The following is a 14,108-nucleotide window of genomic DNA, read 5'->3' as shown; positions in this document are numbered from 1 at the left end:
CAATTTGGCAATAATATTTAAGTGTGTTTATCGCAGACAACTGCATGTGTGTTTGTGTGCGTGCGTGTGTGTGTTTGTGCATTTCACCAGTGATACTTCATATTCATTCATCATTATTACAACCGGTTAAACATCTCATCTTGATTATGTGTGTGTGTGTGTTTTATGTGTTTCTGTGTGTGTGTGTGTGTGTTTTTTATGTGTTTCTGTGTGTGTGTGTGAATCCATGTCCACTTCCATCCACAGCTGTGATTAGTGCTCACCCCATCCATTCCCTCGATAACCATCACCACCATTATCACATGGGCAGCCTGGCGTCGCCGACACGGAGCTACCTCTACCACCAGGGTAGCGGCCACTCACGTCCGCACGCCTGCGCCTCCCCCATCTCCCATCTAGACAGGGTGGACTCTGCAGGTGAGACACTGCCCCCTGCTGGACGGCTGACTAACAGGGCAGGGCTGGAATGTGGGGGCGTACTCATTCATCGATTTGTCATTAACTCATTCATCCGCATTCAGCCGCCATCTTTTTTTTAGCTTTTCTTATTTTGGTTCTATTAAGTGTAACTAACCCTTCTTCTCTGACTTCTTGGTCTACTTAAATGATTTAATATGCTCTTCTCTACTTAACTCCTCTTTTTCACTTCTAAAATAAACTAAACAGTCAGACAACCCAAAGTTAAGTATAAATAGTAGTTAGTTAAAAAATTGAATAGATTTTTATTTAAATGCATTAAGGATATTTGTCGGTATGTTATAGACTTATTTTTGGATATTTATGATACAGTTTTTGAATTCAGCCCACCCATATTGATATATTAAATAATAGGAACTACACATTAATGGAAATCCTGTGTATATGACATATTACATTTCAACCAATCCAAAATGACCATGAAGATAACACATTTCACTAAAACAGTAAAGTGGCAGCGACGTGTATATGTGCATTTTAGTGATGCAACTACCAATTATTTAAATATTATTAATCATATAATGTTGCTGGATCGATCCTTTCTTCTCTCTAATGTCCGAAACAATTGAAAATGTCTATCACGAGTTTCCAGAGCCCAAACGTTGAATGGGAATTGTTTATTTGCTCAAACAACAATGCAAAGATAAATATATTCAGTTTATTAACATATGAGACATAATACTCATCCAATTGTTCACATTTGAGAGAAACTGTAACCGTCTCTTTTTTGGGGCATTTCAAAAAGGATTAATGAAATATGTTGACAGTCGCCTGTTGAATGTGTTTTGTGTAAAGAAACGAGAAAAGCTGCTTCACACACCACTAAGCTGCTGCTCTAGATCTGCACAGCGGCTCTATGAGGCAGGTTGGAACCCTGGTGTATGAATGCAAAACCCCACCAGCTCATTGTCCCCCCCCCCCCCCATGCGTCCCCTCTCCAGAGTCGGTCAGGAACACCCCCAGTTCAGAGCCCCTCCCTCCGGCCGCCGCCTCCTCCCAGACCTCCTGCCCCTCGGAGATCATGGCTGACCCCGAGGGCAGCTACCACGGCTCCTCCACCACCGAGGAGGAGCCCAGCTACTCCAGCAACCTGCCCCCCCACCGCTCGGCCCACCCGCACGCCCACGCCCACCCGCTCAAGAGCTTCGCTGTCCCAGCAATCCCAGCCGGCAGCTACCCGTCGTACGAGTCGTCCGCCCTGCCCAGCACGCCCCTGCTCGCCCAGTCCGGTGAGAGGAACGCACACAGACACACTCACACACACACACACACACACACACACACACACACACACAAAACACACACATTTAAACTTGGGTAAGATCAGAAAAAAAATCGACTCATGGCATAATAGGCAAAAAATCATAAACTAATGATTTGAGAATGAAAATCAACAGAGAATATGTATTTTACATGATCTATTGAATATGTAGAGTTATTATTAGATTATTATTGACTCCACAAGCAGCTGTTGTAAAAAATAGTTAACATATATATATTTTAACGTCTGTGTATGAATCCAGCCCTGTTATCTGTGAATGAAAAATTATTAAAATACAACTTTTATTGTGAGTTATAGATTGAATTCAATAAATTTTCGAAAATGTTGAAATCAGCCTTTAAGAAAGTGGAAACAAAATCCACTCCAAAGTTTATTGGGTTCATGGTCTGTCCAATAGTTTTTGTGTAACTTTGCTTACCACCAAAAAAAACTAACATTGTGACATGACTTGAGGTAATGTCTCTTTTGGAGAACTCATTTATTATCATTTGATGATGAAGATATTTGTTGCGTTCACTGACTGTTGTATATTTGTGTTCACAGGGCCGCCCACTCACCCCCACGTTGTGAAAACTGCCTCCATTGGAACACTAGGAAGGACACGAGCACCGGTGGTGGTCATCGTGCCCAATGCCCCCGACGTCCCAGAGACCAGCAAGATGTTGGAAGATGTAGACAGCGTGAGTATAGCGCCCCTCGCTGGCTGTTTGTAGAAATGCAGTCTGTTTTTTTGGGGGGGCCTAAGTGGTGAATATTTGTGAATATTTATTCAGTCCTGTTTATTTAACAGAAATATTTCAATCACACATTCCTTCAAAATCCATGTCAGTTTTTTTGGGCACTGCACTGTACGGTTACTTCTCAACTGCACATTGGTTTTAACCATATTTTCTATTTGTTCTTTCTCTCTTTTTATTCTTTCCAACTTCATTCTCACCATTTTCTTTGATTCTGCCGGCTGCATTTGATCATTTATTTTAAATCCAAATAACTGATCTCAACAAACAAACCCTCAACTGGAATGATTTTCATTTTGTTTTGTTCCCCTTTTCTCTTGGGTGCTGGATGCATTTGCTTTTGTTTGCTGCCTCTTCTTGTTGTTCCATCATTTACGACGCTTCAGTCCCATTGATCCATCCCCGAGCTCGCCTCACCCCACCCATTCCCCTGCCCTCTGCGAAAGATCCCTGACTGACCCTCTCCTCCTTTCGTTTCCTCTCCTCTCTTCTCCCCCCTCTCCCCGCTTCCAGGTGCTTGCCTCCCTCCCCCCCTGCCCCTCTCCCGCCCCTCGCAGTAACCCTGTTCCTCTCCCTCAGAACTACGAGCCCGACGAGCTGACCGAGGAGATGGCCCACCTCGAGGGCCTGATGAAGGATCTGAACGCCATCACCACAGCGCCATGAGCACGCACACACACGCAGAAACACAGCTCTCTCCGTCATCCACACACACACACACGCACACACAAACAAACACATACAGAAAGACACACACACACACATACACACACACTCCTAGGTCAAACAAACGCAATCGAACACAAACCTTTTGAGCCAGATGCTGGTGGACACAAAATGGCTTCTTGTGCCCGAGAGAACTCTCACATCCCCCTGCAGAGAAGAAGAAAACTCCAGACTGAAACTCAGAAACTGTTTTTGGCTCACGTTGCTCGGTCTCAGGAGATTGCCATGAGAGGGAGAAAAAAAAAGTGAGACGCTTCATCTTTTTAATGAAGAACCATTCTCAGAGACAATGAACACTAAAAACATTGGTCGCTCTCAACCGGAAGATTGTGAATTTTTTCCTCAGCGAAGACGCGTACGGTAGGTTTTTCTCTGCGGCGGACGAGACAAGGGTTGATTCAGTGTCAAAGTGAAATGGAGAAAGTCCCAAAAATATGCTGGTTTCGATGTCGGTGCTCATGCGGGCGCAGTCTACACACAGTGTTTGTTTGATCCGTGTTTTCTTTGTGCATTTTGTATAACTATTGGGCCGTTTCAGTGACGTGAACATTGGATATCAGCCTCCTTTTACAAGCCGACATTACTCATAAACCTTTTCCTGTTTTTACCCCTCGTGTCATATATTGTGCCATGACTTTCTATTATTATTTTCTATGTTATTATATTATTTTTTTTACACACATATCCTTATAAACATGTACATATGTTGTTTTTTTTGTTTTTTAAAACTGCCTCATCCTTTTTTTTTTATGTTTCCCATTGTTCCATCATTATTATTATTATTTTTATTTGGAATGAAAGTGGGATTATAAATGAGTCCTCCTCTGGCATTGTGTTGCCCCCCCCATCCCCCCTTTGTACATTACAATGTCGTTTTTGTTCCAGTCTTTTGTTTGTTGTGGGAGCTCCGTTTTAAAAGCCTTACCAACGTGTTTGTGTGTCGGACGGTCGGGACAACTTGTACAAGTCGAGGGACTTGACAGTATCTCCTCACAGGTCTGAAGTACCTAAGACTCAGGGCACTGACCCCCCCCACCCCTCACCCCACCCCTCCTAAAAACACATAAATGAAAAACATCCCATGGCACCTGCTTAATCAATCAATCACCCGCATTAGACCAGTTATCTTTTATACGAAGCGTTCGATCAGACGTGTGTGTGTGTGTCATTTCCAAAAGCCAATATTTGGTTCCAGAGATCCGAGCTGCTGAACCCAGTGTGTTTGTTGGTTTTCTCCCCTGCTGTCCATCATCCGACGCCACACCCTGGTTCTCTCACAAACCTTATACGATGCAAAGATGTTGATGCCTTTTGAATGGGACTCCCAGAATCTTTTTTTTTTTACATGGTAGTTTTTGTATGAAGAGGGAAAAAAAGAAGCTTGTTCTACACACAAATCCAATGTAAAAAGGAAAAAAAATGTTCATCTAGGAAACTAGTTTTTCATTACCCTCTTACCCAAAGAAATTTGTCATTTGCAATCATAGTAATTTGCTCTACTTTTTGTGAATATCATGTTTCTCATAAATGTGCATCATCATGAATGTCAATATAACTGTAAGAGATTTTAACTATGGATACAAACAAGGAACAAGTTTTTTTTGGTGAAAAAAAAAAAGAAGATTGAAAACAAAGAGGGGAGGAAAAAGGACCGGACTCCATTTGGGAAATAATCTATTGAGTTGTAAACAGTTGAACCTGTATTGCACTTTTTCACAATTTTGAAAAGTACATTTCTTACATATCTTGTGTTTTAAATATCAGAAGCTGTTTGTGTAACGTAGTGTCCTAGGTAAGCAGCAGGCAGCTGGTCTTGTTTTTTATGTTTATTATTTTTTTCTGCTTCAGAGATGATATGAATTTGAGCAGCCGGGTTGTTTACTTTGTGGCTCATGAGGAATTCTGTTGTTGCTTGTTCATGTACAGAGCTTTCTTTGCTTTCTGTAGAAAAAAAGATCTGTGGCTTTTTAAAAAATGTTGGAAAAAAAAAAAGGTTTGGAAAAAAAGATGTTTTTTTATTGGTGCTCCTATACATTGTGTATACAAACTATTATGAATACTAACAAAGTAAATGATTCTGCTCGTCTTCTTTTCACCGGACATCATCGGGTCACTGAACAGAAATTGGCTGTGATACACAATCTGACAGTCTCAGTTACTCTCCTTTATATCAATCGATGAAATTTAATTTGTAGATTTTTTATAAAGCCCTTTTATAGTCTTAATGACCCAAAATACTTAACAGCACTGTTCTGACATTCACACTTTCATCCATCCATGTGCATGGACACAGCCGTCAGCGGCAACATGAGCTTCTTGCCTGAGGACATGGAACGGATCGAACTCTCGACCTTCTGGTGAGAGGACGACCGGCTGGGCCACAGCTGTGGGGCCCATATACAATTACAGTTTGGTTCATGTGGTTTAACAATGTCCACAAGGTGATGCATCCTCCATCATTGACCCTCAACTAGATGGCAAAAAGACCTTTGCACAAAAATGCAGAAACTTAGAGGAGAGTCAGAAGTGAGAGATTCTTCTCCCAGTACAAGTACAATAAATATCTGAATCCGTTTGCCAATTACTTTTAAACCTACAGGGAATTTACTGTGGCCTGTTTGTGAATAAAAAAAGATCAATATTAAAATATCTAGGACTGTGGTATATGTTGTAAACATTAGAAAGGGATGCGCAATATAAAATATAACTATTGATCCACACACCGGGGAAATTCAGTTGTTACAGCAGCAGGCACGTCAGAATGAGGTATAAAAACGTTAAGTATGTGCATTATATAGACTTTTCACTGTAGTGGCTTATATAGAAACGTTATAAAGTAAAGTGCAGTGGCACAGGATGATTGCACTAGCTCTTATAACAATCGTTTAAGTACATTGTGATGTGCAGAGGACACAAATGTGCCAAAAGTTCCATTAGAAATAGTACAAATACTTTGAGTAGAATAACGTGAGGGGAAAACACTGCAGTATTTCACATATGGACGATAAATATCTACGTAGATTGTGTGCAGAGCAATTGGTTGCAGATCTAAATATCCATGTACTGTATCTGAGGTTCTGGCATGCCGTACCAATCAACCACCAGCAGGAGTCGCTGCAGCCGCCCGCTCCCCAGTTTACCACTTCCGCATACGTCAGCGCCTACACAACAACAGGCAGTATGGCGGCCAGGTCAGACCGGAGTCCTCCTCCTCTCCCCGCAGCCGAGGAGCCAGAAGCCGGGGCCAGCGACATGGCGGACGGGGACAGCGACGAAGGAGAGGACATCTTCGTCAGTAAGGTAGGTCCAAGGCTCGGCTATGTTGGTCCCAGCCCGGGTGGTGGAGGTGATGGTGGAACCCGGGAGTCCGAGCCCGGGAGTCCGCCTCTTAATCTGATACGACCCGCAGCCGCCGCGGCACCGACCCCCGCTGACAGGAGGAGAAACGTGCGGTTCCATGTCAGAGCAGCGGGAGATTCAGAGGATTTAACCTGAATTAGTGTCCGTGAGCAGTACGAGATTTAGGCCGGACTCGTAACTGTGGAGTTGGAGCTTTGCTGGTGGCTTCCTGGGCCTGTGTTGATTCAATTAGATGTTGTTGGACTCAGCTGCAGCTGTCATGACCCCGTGTTTACATCCCCCAATGTGTACAAGTACTCTATTACAAGTACAAGACCTGGATACAAAACTCCACTTAAGTACACAGAGAGCAGATAAGAACTGAAAAGCACTTATTGTCATTGTGCAAGGGAAAGAGGTGCATTTATCAAATAAAATAAAACAATACATGTGTATATATCAACAGCAATATCATTAAGTCTGCAGGTTAATGTCCCCTGGTGTTGATGCATCATTATATAGGACATTATGATTTGTTTTACTGTAGTTTTGCTTTTGTAGCTGCTGGAGGTGCAGCTGTTTTTAACCTCTTTGTATACAGCTATCTACCAAGTAAGTGAGGTGGTCCCTAAGCTCTGAGTCGGGTCCCTAAAGGGTCACAAGATACATCTGTAGAGTATTATAATTTCTGTTACACACATCTGTATCTACTGTTCAGATATCTGTCACACACTTAGGGAAAAATTCATTTAAATCCTTTTTTAAATGCAACCTTGTGAGAAGTTTAGAGGGATGATAGTCATCTGGAACATGGAGAGGAGAAAGTAGGGAGTAACTTTAACAATGTGTTGTATTCCAGAAACTGACTTTTATTTAAGTAAAATCCTCATAGTAGCTGAAGCTGTGAGATAAAATGTACAATACTTCCCCTAGAAAAATAGAGTAAAGAAAAAACTATAAATTAAAGTTGTTCTCGAGAACAGTACTTGATTAAATGTTCTCATAGGGCTGGGCAATAAAACTAAAATTGTATTATAAGAAAACTCCAATATTTACAGATATAATGCTTATTCATTGGGTAAGAACCAAAAGCACCTGTCTTTAAACCCTAAAAGAAATAACAATACTATGGCATAAACCCTGATTATTATATATATCAACATTTTTCCTTGGTGTCATTTTTGTCCATATGACCCATCCGAATGTGTTAAGTTACTTTCCACCACTGTCTGTGTCTCTTAAAGGTTGTGACAGTCAGCAGACAGGATTACCTAAGTGCTCATCTAAAGTCAGCTCCTCTCTGTGGTGTTTCTGTGGCTCATTCCAAACTCGTGTCCTTCCTGTGTGCAGAGTAACCCTGTGGCTGTGAGTCGAGGAGTTTCTCAGTCAGACCGTGTCGGTGAAGAGCCTCCGGATCTGTTCAGTGAAGAGCAGGCCAGCGACACAAATACCAAAGCCAACGGAGTTCACTCTGATGATGACAACGACCTGTTTGCTGGTAAGGAATCCATTTATACACTTCCCTTGGAAAAGAGGTCATTGTATCTCAACGGGACCAACCTGGTTAAATAAAGGCAAATAAAATAAAATATACATACAGCAATACATTCAATTTCCAATCTCTAGTGTTTACAGGCTCTTCAGAATTCAAAGTATTGTGTAATGGTTTATTTTGAGCCTTGGTCATGCTCAGGCTGTTTTAATTAAAATCTTAATAGGGCATTCCAGAGATTTACACACACATGATTCCTGTTTACTTTAACAAACATCCGGGGGAAGTTTTAAAACATTCAACATGATTCACACAAGTGCCTGCTATGTGTATCTGCAAATAACCTACAGCCATGGACAGACCTATCCCCAAGTTGTATGTATATATATATATATATATCTCAATTATAAAGTTGTATTGCAAACTGTGGATTTCCCACACTGAATGTTTCAGTAACCAGAACACTTACTCACATATACTTTCTGGACAAAGTATATGTGGTTCTTCAGTATGACATAGTGTGTACTGTGTTTGATCCTGACTGTCGTATGCTCTATTATCTGTTTATCTGTTCTTTTTGTATAAAGGGAAACATACATGAATCTAAAAGCGTTTCTTTCTCCAGATGCACAAGTGGAGCTGAGCACAGAGAAGTCCGTTAGCTCTGGAAGGAAGGAACTTCCCACTTCCTCTGGCCCTTGTCCTGCCTCATCGGCCGCTCAGAGCCCTGCCCCCATGCAGGCCACCTCCTTGGAGCAGGTACAGGCCAGAGGAACAGTTCAGTTTGAGTTGTATCTGCAGAGTTTGAATTGTATCACCAATCTTCTCTTTAATCGCAGCTGGAAGACGAAGAAGAGAAGGATAGTTTTGATTTGGATGTTGCTGTCACCAACCCTGAGAAAGTTGGTAAGTCCCTTGTTTTTATGATGTCTCAAAATTGTGATACAACTATCTGAACTTTGACTTTGTTCAGATATTATTTGTGAAGCACCACATAAATCGTATTAATCCTCATTGTCGATGTCTTTTGTTGGGCTCTAGGGGATGGCATGAATGCGTATGTGGCCTACAAAGTGTCCACCAGGGTGCGTAGACAAGCTTATTTTTACTTTGTGTGATTTTGAATCACTAACATATTTAAATGTTCACTTATGTTTCTATGCATTATTTAATCTGGATACTCGTTGTCCTCTTTCATCAGACTTCCTTGGCCATGTTCAGTAGTAAAACCTTCTCTGTGAGGAGGCGATTTAGTGACTTCCTGGGTCTTTATGAGAAGCTGTCAGTCAAGCAGTCGCACCATGGTTGCATCATTCCACCACCACCCGAGAAAAATGTAGTAGGTGTGTATCACGTTTCTTTACCTCTTCTGTTACTGTCTATATGTTTTGAACCTTTTCTGTCCTTTGCGTGACGGTCATTTCTACCAACAGGAATGACCAAGATGAAGGTGGGAATGGATGATCCGTCGTCAGTCGAGTTTGTGGAGAGAAGAAGAGCAGCTCTGGAGAGGTGAGGATCTGATCCTTCACTCCGTCCTTTAATTAAACTTCATCCAGACCTGTTGTTTATTTGTGAATATTGTGTGTGCTCACTTTTAGGCTCTACGACTTTTGATTAACTTCACATTACCACCACTATGTTTCTTTCAGATATCTTCAGAGAATCGTCTGTCACCCATCGTTAATACAAGACCCTGATGTCCGTGCGTTCTTGGAGAGAGAAGATGTGCGTATTTTAATTATATCAAAAGATTTTCTACTAGTAATATGTTGGAGAAGGACTACATCTCCAATTGACAAAATCTTCAACATCATAAACATAAATTTCTGTATTTTACATTGTTGATTCTTGAGAATGACATATTGCCAAAGTCTCTCAGGTGCTATGTGTGTGTGTTGGTGTGTGTTGTCAGCTTCCCAGGGCTGTGAACACCCAGGCGCTGAGCGGAGCTGGCTTCCTCAAAATGATCAGCAAGGCATCAGATGCTGTCAACAAGATGACCATCAAGATGAATGAGTCCGACACTGTAAGGGATGAAGTGTTTTACAGTTTGTGTTGTTTATCAAAGTACAATTCATCACGGAAGTTGTTAGTTACTTTCATATCATTACTGAATTATATAATTGTTTCTGTTTAGAGGAATAATGAGTGACCAGAGGCAAATAAGAAAAGAAGGAAAGATATGAGCATGATTATTATATTTTAATCACAGTACATGGTGGTATCGTAACAGCCATACTTGAAATATAGGACGAATAAAACAGGCTATTGTAGATCTGATGAAGTTGTTTTATTTCTTTTACATTGTCGTCTTTGTGTTGTGTCTCAGTGGTTTGAGGACAAGTTCCAGGAGGTGGAGAATGAGGAGCAGCAGTTGAGGAAGCTTCATGCCGTGGTCGACTCCCTGGTCAATCACAGGAAGGGTGAGCTGCCTCTGCCCTTCTTGACTCATCTTTGTCCCATTTTTTTTTTTTTATATATAAAATGCTGCTGATGTATTTTAGGGTGAAACAAAGACACTGAACACATTTTCTGTTTCCTCCCGCAACACCAGAGCTTTGTGGGAACACTGCAGTATTCGCCAAAAGTATGGCCATGCTGGGAAACTCTGAGGACAACACAGCCCTGTCCCGGGCCCTGTCCCAGCTGGCAGAGGTGGAGGATAAGATGGAGCAGCTGCATCAGGAGCAGGCAGCCAGTGACTTCTTCATCTTCGCAGAGCTGCTGGCCGACTATATCCGCCTGCTGGGTACTGTGCGGGTAAGCTGACAGCTGCTGAACGGTAGATAGACAAAAACAAGAAGCAAAGATAATATCAATATTCTTTAGAGGCAGCAAGGGCTGGACAATTAAAAGTTGAATACTTCCAAATACCAGCAGGATTATAAACACATATTTAATGTTTAAAATCAACGTAATCTCTTGAGGTTAAATCATAGCATTACTATTTATGTATGAAATATCACAATGTAAAAAAAAAGGATCAAGATAACCTGACAGAGGGATCTGTACTTTAATAAGGGAAACGAATGTGAAACAGTTGAAATAGCATAAAGTGGCATTTATTCAAGTTTTCATTCTTTTAACTCAAGTTGAAACTCAGTTCTGCAATTTTGCATTACCTCAACTCCATTTCTGACCTCTGCAATTTACCAATATGCTATTAGTTTAGAGTTTCCATTGCAAGCATGCTACCTTTGTTGAAGAATTTTTCTGGTGTTGAGTTACTACTTGAGAGAAACACCTACAATATAAATGTTTGTATGTCCTCAGGCCTGTTTTGACCAGCGAATGCGGGCGTGGCAAAGATGGCAGGAGGCTCAGAGCACGCTTCAGAAGAAGAGGGAGTCCGAGGCCAAGCTGCTGTGGGCCAACAAGCCTGACAAGCTGCAGCAGGCTAAAGAAGAGATCACTGAGGTAACAAACTTACTGACCAGGCTGCTGCCTCAGCTGGACTCACCCATGTCTCAAAGGTCCTTTCATTGACATTGTTTTAAATGTCAAATACAGCAGAGCAGATAACCCTACAAGTTTGTCTAGGAAGTAACAGGCAGTAAAAGAAGTGTAAAGTCACACGAGGGGAGTATCAGTCTCTTTTATGACCATCCAGCTGATAATTAACTGGCCACTCGACACAAGTGGAGCCTGTTCCAGCGTCAACGTACCTGTTGTATTTTGACTAGTACCATAAGAGTGTTTTTTTTACTGAGATTGTTTCCTTGTTCTTTATGTTCTCAGATAAGATGAATTCCTGTGTTTTTAGATAAGGACGTCAGGCTGTGTATTGTGTGTCTGTAACGCTTCTTAATAAGCAGCTGGTGTGTTTTCCTCATGTCTCCAGTGGGAGTCGAGGGTCACTCAGTTCGAGAGAGACTTTGACAGGATTGGCATGACGGTACGCAAGGAGGTTCTCAGGTTTGAGGTATGTTAGGTTTACCATCTCAATTACACTGTCTACTGTCACGGCTAAAGTCTGTGTTCTGTAAATATAAATGTCTTCGTGTAATAAACCTGAATATACTGTATATTATAATTACCGCCATAAGGGCATAGACCAAAACAGGTTGGTTTAAAAGGGTAAAGTTATTCTTACTTTTCAAGGTGTGATCTCTTTTCACCAGTAATTCCTAAAGCTTTTTTTTTTGTGAGATTGAGATGTAACAAAACTTTTTTCCTTTCAGAAAGAAAAAGCAAAGGATTTCAAGAGCCAGATAGTCCGATATCTGGAGGCCATGTTGCATTCTCAACATCGGGTAATCATTAATTTATATATCTCAAGATTTATATTCAACATGTATAATTTACTCACTTAGATATTAGATATTGGTTATTGAAGTCTTACTATTACAACCCCTTTTAACAGGCTTTTTATTCTTGTCTTTTGTTCCAGCTTATTAAGTTTTGGGAGGCGTTCCTGCCTGAGGCAAAGGCGATCGCTTAATGAAGAGAGACTTTTTAAAGACCTAAAATGCCTTTTTTACACTTTACCTCTTGACCAGAAAGTGAGAGGACATTTTTGAAACATACGAGATACTTCCATCAATTCTTTTTTTCTGTCTGTTTAGTTGATATATTACGCTGCTGCATTTACATTAAGATTGTCTTTTCTTTGTCTATGTTCTTGACTTAAAGATGGTATATGGCAGGAAGGTTAACCTGGCTGTAGTATATGTAAAAAAAAAACATGCTTGAACCTTGAGGTAACATGCTTTAACTCTGAGGTACTGCCTAGATTAACATTGTCTATAGTTTACATTAGAAGGTAGACGTATGCAAATCATTCCAATCTCTAACAGCTTACGTTGATGGACGCACGTCGGATTTTACAAAGCATTAAAATGTATTGTACAGTTGGAGAAACTGTTTTTTTTTCTTTTGTTTTCCTAATGAAATACCACTATTGATGACTGAGGTCATTTAGCAGGAGTATTAGCACATTGTTACAGAGTATCACACATATTGGATCATAGAAAACATATTCAAACTCCGATGTGATGAGGTTACAGGCTTGTCCAAGTTGTTCTGTAACGATAAAGTAAATGTAAGGTTACAGTGAGAGCAAGTTAAGAGAATGCAATCACACTTTCTATGATGATGTGTTTAATAGAATCGTGTTTATTATATTAATCTGTTTCTCTCACTACAGTTTAAAGTGATTCAATTATTTTGTGTCGGAGGTTGAGACCCAGAGGAAATCATTTGGAACCACTGCAGAGATTGTTTACTGCCCGTTTGAATGACTCGACCTGTATGTACACATGTACACTACTTGAATCAAATCACACAAACTCTGTCAGAAGTCATTTGTAACCATATTTTTTTGGATAAATTTGTGTAACCATGACAGAAAGGCACTGACATTCAAGTGATTTACAGGCCCTTATTTTCTTATTCAGCATTTTTGAGTGTAGTTTTTCTGTCATGTCATATTTCTGTAAGAATGTGCTTTATTTTTGTAACCACTTTGCATTAGCACATACATTTTCCTGGAATCACTAAACAGGTATGTGTACAAAATAAAATACGATTGGATAAGCTCTGGCTTTTGTTTTTGTGTGTTTGTGTTGTGATTTCCCAATTTCACTTCAGTCACATGGAGGAATGATGAACCAACGGTCTTTTGCAATCACTTTAGTTGTATTTCTTTTTCAGAAATATCTTTAGGGTTAACCACGACTTCAAACTGCTGCTGTTGACTGAAAATTGCATCTGAACTTCGGAAGTTTGTCTCAACTCTTCTTCTTTATGCATAACTACCTTTCACCAAACTGTTTTACTAACGTTATAATTTACTACATTTTATATTTCATCATTTTAGATAGTTCTGTTTTATTTGCTGTACTTTTCTCTTTCAGCTCATTTTTAATTTGTATCCTTTTAATTGCTTCACCTAAATCGTTTTATTTTACCCTCACCGTCTTTAATGTTCCTGTGCAGCATCTTGAATCAACGTCTGTTAATGAAACTGGCCTGATAAATAAAATTGTCTCACCTTATAGTAATTGTCCACTAAAGATACATCAGCAGAGTAAATGTACATATTTACTTTGCA

At 40.6% G+C, this 14,108-nt stretch overlaps 2 protein-coding genes across 8 annotated transcripts in view; both read left to right on the top strand.

Annotated features, from left to right (window-relative positions):
• neo1a (neogenin 1a) overlaps positions 1–5,298 on the top strand; it is a 156,748-nt gene extending 151,450 nt beyond the window's left edge. For 5 of the 7 annotated variants that reach the window (XM_062398682.1, XM_062398599.1, XM_062398516.1 and 2 more), the window contains 4 exons: positions 247–417; positions 1,419–1,706; positions 2,303–2,439; positions 3,076–5,298. In XM_062398682.1, coding sequence (XP_062254666.1) covers positions 247–417; positions 1,419–1,706; positions 2,303–2,439; positions 3,076–3,162 — 683 coding nt within the window. In that variant the 3' untranslated portion in view covers positions 3,163–5,298. Of the gene's footprint in view, positions 1–246; positions 418–1,418; positions 1,707–2,302; positions 2,440–2,882 lie in introns of all 7 variants that reach the window. The other 2 variants (XM_062398758.1, XM_062398838.1) reach the window with 2 other exon arrangements.
• Positions 5,299–6,381: 1,083 nt separating this feature from the next.
• Positions 6,382–13,597, top strand: LOC133964692 (sorting nexin-1-like). The gene is made up of 15 exons (XM_062398948.1): positions 6,382–6,522; positions 7,912–8,059; positions 8,679–8,812; positions 8,893–8,959; positions 9,095–9,138; positions 9,255–9,396; positions 9,487–9,565; positions 9,706–9,781; positions 9,969–10,082; positions 10,386–10,479; positions 10,611–10,816; positions 11,330–11,473; positions 11,898–11,978; positions 12,238–12,309; positions 12,447–13,597. Exons 1-15 carry the CDS (start codon positions 6,403–6,405, stop codon positions 12,495–12,497), a joined length of 1,572 nt encoding a protein of 523 aa, XP_062254932.1. The 5' UTR covers positions 6,382–6,402; the 3' UTR covers positions 12,498–13,597.
• Positions 13,598–14,108: the final 511 nt, after the last annotated feature.

This window comes from Platichthys flesus, chromosome 1, assembly GCF_949316205.1.
Source record: "Platichthys flesus chromosome 1, fPlaFle2.1, whole genome shotgun sequence".
NCBI lineage: Eukaryota > Metazoa > Chordata > Actinopteri > Pleuronectiformes > Pleuronectidae > Platichthys > Platichthys flesus.
The sequence above is the reverse complement of the archived record's forward strand: the minus strand, read 5'-3'. Positions and strand labels throughout refer to the sequence as shown.

Coding starts and splice junctions, on each gene's coding strand:
- LOC133964692 (XM_062398948.1), top strand. CDS start 6,403: ATGGCGGCCAGGTCAGACCGGAGTCCTCCTCCTCTCCCCGCAGCCGAG. Junction 9,566..9,705: donor AGAAGAGCAGCTCTGGAGAG/GTGAGGATCTGA, acceptor TGTTTCTTTCAG/ATATCTTCAGAGAATCGTCT. Junction 10,817..11,329: donor GCCTGCTGGGTACTGTGCGG/GTAAGCTGACAG, acceptor GTATGTCCTCAG/GCCTGTTTTGACCAGCGAAT.